We start from the raw sequence: 7,540 nt of genomic DNA, 5'->3' as shown, positions 1-7,540 counted from the left end.
ATACTTCATGCAGTGCCTTCAGTGAATGTGGCTCTGTGTGCAGTTCGTGGCTTGAACAGCTTTAGGATTGTCACCAGCACGGTCACCAATTGCTGCCAAACAATGAGCAGGTGGGAGCTGGAGGAGAAGCTGGCACTGGTGCTATGCTAGCAAAGGCTGGCACCGGGGACAAATCACCTGCCATGGCTGCAGAGTGCCAAATCCATCTGGAGGGAGCTGGGAGAAAGGGCCTGGAGATGCCTATCTGTTCAGAGAGAAGCTAGAACCGCAGGGAATGGTTTCCTACCCGCCAAAACAGCAGTGTGAGCAATACCTGCCTCAGGAAAAACACATCTGGCCTTTAGGAATGCCCCACAAACTGCTGAGCGTCTCCTTCCCAAGGTGGGCAACACCAAATCCTTCTGCCAGGGCCAGACCTGTGGCCCATTCTGGCAGCTCCAGACTCTGCTTTGTTTGAGCTTTTCATTCCGACAAGCAAATTGCCGAAACTCAAATTAAGACTTTAGGTACAGTGCAGCTAATTCCCATGAACTATCTCTGCAAGGCAATTTGCTGCACGTGCTTCCCCCATTAGCAGCTGGTTAGTGAATAAATAATTTCCAGAGGAGAACTGCACAAACCGAACCCTGACAGCACTGAAAAGACTAACAGGACCGGGCAGCAATTTCCTCGCTATTAGTAATTAAAGCCACGGAGGCTCATGATGGTCAGAGATGGAGCTGCTAAAAACCTGGCTGAGTTATTCACAAGTGAGGTGCTGTGGAACGCATTCCTCCACAGCTCTGCAAAGCTTTTGAGGGAATGCTAACAAAAAATGCAATAACCTAATAAAAGTCTGCGTTAAAACAGAAAAAACAGTGGTCACCAACTCCTGTCCCAGGCTTACTACTCTTTACTGCCTCTTTTCTTCCCTTGGGGCAGATTTCATGCTACCCGTGGCTCTGCTGAAGGCAGAGGGGTGGGTTGGGTGCCCGCTCGCCCTGCTGTAGTCGAGCATTTCTTAGCAGAGGTAAAAAAAATACGTTGGGTTTTTTTTTTTTTGGAGGGGGGAGTGTTTGCAAAGTCAGGAACTCCATCTTAGCGCTTAAGCCTGTTGTTATGGTTTGTGTTATTCTTGGCAGCTGAAAGGAGCCCGCTTGGTATGAATAGCAGAGAGCTAAAAAGTAAATATTGTATCCTCTGGGAGCAGCAGAGAGGGAAGGGTGGTTATATTGCCTAATGGAGCACCCCAGCGCCTGTTTGGGTTAGGCTTACAGTAATTGCTCCCTAGGTGAGTTTATACCAACAACTGACAATTTCAAATGGGAAAGAAGCACAAATGAATAAGAGAATAAACACTGACAACATTACGAAACTGAGGAGAGGAAAGCAAAAATCCCATGCAGCTCAAGTGTGGGGCTGAAAGCAAAGCTGGCCAGAAAATAGGTGATCCCGTTTGCTCTACGGGCAATTGTTCATGAATGCTGAACAATTGAGAGAAATTGAATTTTCTCCTTCAGCTCAACTGACACAACTACTTTCTACAGCCTAATCTTCTACAAAAAGTTCAAGGAGACCTCTCTGCTCTCCCTTCTCCAGAAAAACACGGGGCTATCAGCATGAGCAGCGCTTTGCTATGAGCAAGTAGGTGAGAAGACAAGCAGGTAGCCCACAGGCATGACGGAGAAGCTGAGATGAGTAACCTTGGTGTATAACCCCCTGTCCCCTCTCACAGGCCCTGGCCAGGGCCACTGCAGCTCTCCCATAGGGTGCAAATCCCGCGGGGCACAGCCCTGTCCCCTGCAGCACACCTGTGCTGGCAGTGCTGTCCCCTGCTCCCTGCAGCTGTGTCCCCCCATCACTGTGTGCCACGGCAGCTGTCCTATGTGCCTCATGCCCAGGGGTGCCTTTCACCCACCACATCTTCAGACGGGCCCTGACCAACCTGCAACTAGGGTCTGGAGTCCTCAGATCCCCTCAGCTAGGCAGGGGACCAGCGCTGGCCCAAGGACATGGCACCAGCCCCTGGGGAGCAGGAGGTGCTGGTCAGCCCCAAGGTCCCTGCTGCTGGGTCAGTGCTGCAAACCCCCAGTGCCCAGCAGCAAACCAGTGCAGCTTAATGCTTCCTGAGCACCCTTAAGAGTGCTTGTGCTAGCAGTTGCTAGTGCTGTTTGCGATGGCCCCAGGCCACTGTCACGGGGAACCAGGAGGGGATGCTCAAGTTTGATCTCATACGCTTGGAGCAGCATCTGCCCAAGGCTGAGCTGGGCAGTAGGACGGATTGGAGGGTGAAGAAGTATGGAGGGGAAAGTCCCCATTCTTCCAGGAATTGTCATGGAAGGAGACAGGATGGTGCTCAGCCTGTTAGTGGATGCCAGACCAAGTGCAGGAACTGGCTGTGGGGTGCCCACAGGGGTACTGCCACCCCAGGCAAGCACAGCAAGCTGTGCCTCAGCCCTAAAGTGGACCCAGCGGCAGCACCTTCCAAAAAGGCTGAGCCAGCAGCCCCATGCCGGCTGGCCCCAGCCTGCTGCGGCGGTGGCTTCTGCAGCTGAGCTCATTAGTGCCTGCAATCAGCAGGGCATGAAGGGGAGATAATTACACAGGCAGCACGGCCCCGGCTGCGTGCAGGGTCTATATATAGCACCGCACGGGTCCCTGCTGGCTGTGGTGCTTAGTCATGGCCCCGGGGACCGTGTGGGTCAGGGGTGCAGGCACTCGTTGCATGGGAAGCTGCACTTACCGGGCCCTCTGTGGTGCCTGGGGAAAACCACCCCGAGTTGAATTAAACGTTTCATTTACTATGTTTTTCCCAGCTTTTCAGCTGCCAAAAGTTTCCCAGGGGACTGCCATTTTGCAGAAAAAAAAATTGAAACTTTTTTTTTTTTTTAAATACCTAAGCAAAAAAATTCAGCCTGGGAGCCTGGAGGCCACATGAAGGTGTATCCCCCCTCACAGCCCCCAGGACCTCACAAACAGTGAAAGGGGCTTCCAACCCTGTGCAGGGGATCCATCCCCTGGCTGCAGGTGCAGGGAGCCCAGCTCCAGGAGCAGCTGTGGGGCAAGAGTCACCTGGCCCCACACTCACACAGCCCTGGCTCCCTAGGCTGCCTGCCTTGGTGTCAACCTGTGGTGGAACCATCCCAAGCCCACCACGGTGCTTTGGGCCAGCCCTGAAACCCAGAGCCCCTCCAAGGCTGCTTGAACCCAGGGAAAACCCACATTTGCTCATCTCCTGCCACTCCCCAGGGCCAGTGACACGAGCTGCCTGGCCTGTATTTCCAGCATGGCCATTTCCAAACCAACAGCCAAGTCCTGCCCTGGCACGCAAAGCCCCATGTGTCACTGGTGCTACTGGTATGCCCCAGCCGGTGTGTGCAGAGCCCCCACAGCAGCACTCTGGGCACAGCAGTGGTTGTGCACATGGGACAGTCCCAGGAGCTGCTCAGGACAATCACAGGGGTCTTGGGACACGCCAGGGTGGTGATGAAGTGCTGATACCCACTATGAGACTGTGACACTCCACTGGGAAACCCTGCCCTCTCTCCATTTTGCCCAGCGAGCCTGGGAAAGCCTTGAGGCAGTGCCAGGGTAGTGGCGAGGTGGATGGCTCCAAGGGCTGCTCCCGGTCAAGGAGGGGCATCCCCACCCACCTCACACCTAAATCAGATGGGCACCGACTGAGCAAAGTCTCCCTCCAGAGTCCCTGGAAGGGCACATGCTCTCCAGGCACAGCAGCAGCTCTGGCTGGCTGAGCTGCTGCAAACCCTCCTCATCCTTCAGGGTGCATCATGACAGCGTGTTGCCTGCCCTGAATCCTGCCCGCTGCAGCCTCCAGCATCCTGGCTGCTTGCCTCGCCTTGCACAGCAAGGTCTGACCACCCTGTGTTTTGCTAAAATGTGAGACTAATACAGCAGGCTATTGCTTCTTTCACTAGCCTTTAATCACCTCTTCACGGTTCCTTCCCTGGGCATGTGAAAACACTTAAAGCAGAGCTTGTGTGATATTTGGAAATGGATCAGTTCAGGAAAACAAAGGGCAGGGTTAAGGCTGCAGCCTGCATCTCAGCCTGCCGTTCCCTTACATCAGTTAGAGGGAGGAGAACCTCTCCCTCAGTGAAGATAAACATTCATTCATGGACACAGGGGAAGGAGCCCAGGAAACTCCTGACACACACGGTGTGGGCCATTATTAGGTTAAGCCATAATTAAGTCCCCACCCCTCTCTTTTGCACACGCACGTCGCACACAGAGGCACTCGCTGACTCGGTGTAAGAAAAGTGGGGCCGAAGGTGGGTTAATGCGTGTGTGCACCTCCTCCGACAGACCTGCGCAGGGGCTTGCACAGACAGCTGGGCCAGCCGAGACAGGGCTTATATAGGGTGCTGAGTACTCATGCCTAATGAGTGCTCATGCCTAAAACCTGCCCATTCGCAGCACCAGCAGTTCCCAGCTCCTTCCAAACCAGCCCCAGCAATGCTGATGGTGATATTTTTTTAAATCTGGTTCACGTGCCAGCCCATTTATTTGCATCACTCGCTCAGGACAGGTGTGGGATAATTGCAGTGATAAACTACCTGGGGCACCACATTCAACTGCCCAACAGATACACATCAACTACTTTTTCATCATAATAAGAAGAGCATGAAACCTCCTACTGCACAGGACTTCAATTGTGCTGCAGAAAAACAGCTGAGTGTTTCTTACATCTGCTGCTTTATTCTTGTACAAAAGGTTAAAGGCAACACTAGAAACATAAACCTATTGGTACACGCTCACTGAACACTTTTCAGACAAGACAGGGGAGTAAAGCTTTTATTGCTAAGAAGAACAAACAGGAGGCTTTAAAGCTCATCTAGCATTCAATTTTTGTTTGTAAGCAACCCAATTTAAAGCAGCTTTTCTGTCTTTAAAACCCCCTCGTCTTTCTGGAATGCTTGAAAAGGAAGATGACCTGAGGACAGTGTCTGCTGTCCAGAGGGACCAGACAGATGCTCTGCATGAGGCGCAGAAACAGGCCACCAAGGAATGCTAAAATGAAACCCAACTGCCTGGCCATGGTCTCCTGCTGATCATTAGAGAAGGCAAGGCTGCACAGCACCCAGGGAGCAGCACCCAGCCACCTGCAACAGTAGCAGTCACCTTATGGCCCCTTGGCTGTCACCATGCCCTGGTGGCTGTGGCACAGACAGACACCATGGTCTCACCTCAAGCAGAGCCAGAAGCTGAGCCCCAGGCATGGTGACCGTGGATGTCCTGTTCCAACTACTGGACTGCACTTCCTCCTGGAGGGATGAGTTTACAGGCAGTGGGATAGTGAATGCCCCTGGGATGCAATGGATCAGGGCTGGCCGCCCTTAACGAGGGACTGCTGGTGCAGCCACTATGGGTTTGCAAGGCTTGCTGCAGTCAGAACTGCTCCTGGGGGTGGTGGGAGCCTTAGTCTTCAGGGATTGGGGTGTTGCAGTTCCCATGGTAAATTTTTACCTCACCCTCGCACTGGAAGTACTGGTCAAACACGTCGCTGTAGCCATGGTCCCTCCACCATGTGCAAAGCTGCCGGTTCCATGTGCAATCAAGCACATGAAAGAGCTCTGGGTGCTCCATCCCCACCATGGTGAAGAAATCCTGGTCCCCAAGGTGGCCCTTGAAGTGGTACTTCTCTGTCAACTTCTGCACCATGGCAGGCTCCAGCAGCTGGTTGTAGAGCTTGGATTGCCTCATGGCTTCCAAGTTCAGGAGCAGGACACCGCTGTTGAAGCCCGGCAGACCGTCAGGAGGTGGGTCCCCTACTTTGGTTTGGGGGTTCTCACGGCGATACTGCCAGAATGTGTGTCTGCAAAGAGAGGAAAAACAGGAACAGAGGAGTCAGAGAGTACAGCCCGAAGAGCAGCCATCTCAAGTCTGGGCAGGTCTGGATCACAGCACAGGATCTACCACCCACCCAAGGGATCTTGCAGTGCTTGTCTTCTGCTGGCTGGAGGCACTCAGCCTCCAAGAGCAGCCTGGTGCTTGACAGGCTGCGGCTCTCTCATTCCCATGCACAGGATATTGCCCAGACCTGAAACCACACTTCTTGCTCTTTCCCAAAGCCCCTTTTGTTTCTACCAGCATCACTCTGGTGAGCCAGCAGGACACAGGATTGCATGACTGCCCACATGGCTGTGTGGGGAGACAAAACCACATCCCCAGTGCTGAAGGCGAACTACCAGGAGTGCCACTACAGCTGGTATCCGCCAGGAAATGTCCTGCAGTTGATGGGATCTCAGCAGCAGAGCTGCATAGTCATTATTATTTGATTACCAGGAAGCTTCAAATAAAAGACGGGTCTCAGATTGAGGTTCTGCAAAAAGGTGGCTTGAAATAAATCCAAATGGCAGAAACATTTCTTCAAAATGAAAATCAAAAAAAAGAAATCCAATGGCAACTTCTCATTCGCTAAATAAGCACTCCTTTCAGCATCTGCAGCCTTAGGAAGGCTTAGCTGTAGCAGCTCTGGCAGATCCAGTCTTCACCAGCTAATTTCTAACTGCCAAGGAGGAGAGTGGTACAAGTCCAGCAACACACAAAACCAACTACAGAGGGTGATTCAAATAGGAAAAAATTAGATTACCTAAGCAAGCAGCCCAAAAAGGTCTTAGGCTCCTTCCTCAGTCCTGGGACAGTGAGCACATCCCACCATACACACATCAGCTGCTCCCACACACAGGAATTTAATTGATCCCATACTATTACCCAAGCAGCTGGAGTTGAATCCATCCCCAAACAGTCACTCCCATTCAGATTAAAAGTCTGCTTGCAAGCATCATCCTCTGCTGCAAAGCAGAAGGAGCTGGGAGCTGGCCAAGCCTGGGCTTTGGAGGAGGGCAGGAGGGACCCATGGCCCCCAACACCGCCATCTGACAGCCCAGGGGTGTGAGCCCTGTGCTCTCCTTCAGCCCTAACACTTAAGGCAAAGCTACAACAGGTTTGTTGGGTTTTTTTGACACCTCACTGTGAAGAAGTCAGGGAGAAACACTGTTAGAAAGAATAAGCCAAGCCTGCCACTGCTTCCTCTCTGAATCTGTCAGACAGCAAAAAAAGTCTCGGTGTACCTCCAGGAAACAAGAATTTGTTGGTAGATAGCATGGATCTAGCATCTAAATATTTGAAGTGGTCCCATGCTTGGAAACTGAAGCTGAGCTAATTCAGACGCAAGAAGATGCAAGGACATCAGCGCTTGGGACAACTCCAGAGGCATGGTGGGTATTCGCCCACTGCAAACATTGAAATTTTTCTTGTAAGAAGTTGTGTTCAGCTCAAAAAAGCACTAGCTTAGAGAATTCTATGGCTTATGCAGAAATCAGACTATGAAATCCACCTTTCTGGCCTGTCCTCTGGATCCCCTGGATCCTGAGAGAAGACAGGACAGCACGGGACTGCAAGGAGCCTCGCCCAGGAGAAAGCAGCCAAGGTGAGAGCTGGGATTCAGTAGCCACCACAGAATTATCCCAGTAGAAAATGTGGATCTATGAGTAATGTCAACCATGAGCAGCTTTTTTTTTTTAAATTTCCTGACCCG

General features: G+C 52.1%; 1 protein-coding gene across 2 annotated transcripts in view; it reads right to left on the bottom strand.

The window, feature by feature from the left end:
- Positions 1–4,492: 4,492 nt before the first annotated feature.
- The window catches only part of XXYLT1 (xyloside xylosyltransferase 1), a 39,657-nt gene continuing 36,609 nt past the window's right edge, over positions 4,493–7,540 (bottom strand). The window contains exon 4 of one of the 2 annotated variants that reach the window (XM_054073919.1): positions 4,493–5,815. In XM_054073919.1, coding sequence (XP_053929894.1) covers positions 5,419–5,815 — 397 coding nt within the window. In that variant the 3' untranslated portion in view covers positions 4,493–5,418. The remainder of the gene's footprint in view (positions 5,816–7,540) is intronic. The other variant, XM_054073920.1, reaches the window with a different exon arrangement.

The sequence above is a fragment of the Cuculus canorus genome, chromosome 9, assembly GCF_017976375.1.
Source record: "Cuculus canorus isolate bCucCan1 chromosome 9, bCucCan1.pri, whole genome shotgun sequence".
Taxonomy (NCBI): Eukaryota; Metazoa; Chordata; class Aves; order Cuculiformes; family Cuculidae; genus Cuculus; species Cuculus canorus.
Note: the sequence above shows the minus strand (reverse complement) of the source record. Positions and strands in the feature narration are given on the sequence as shown.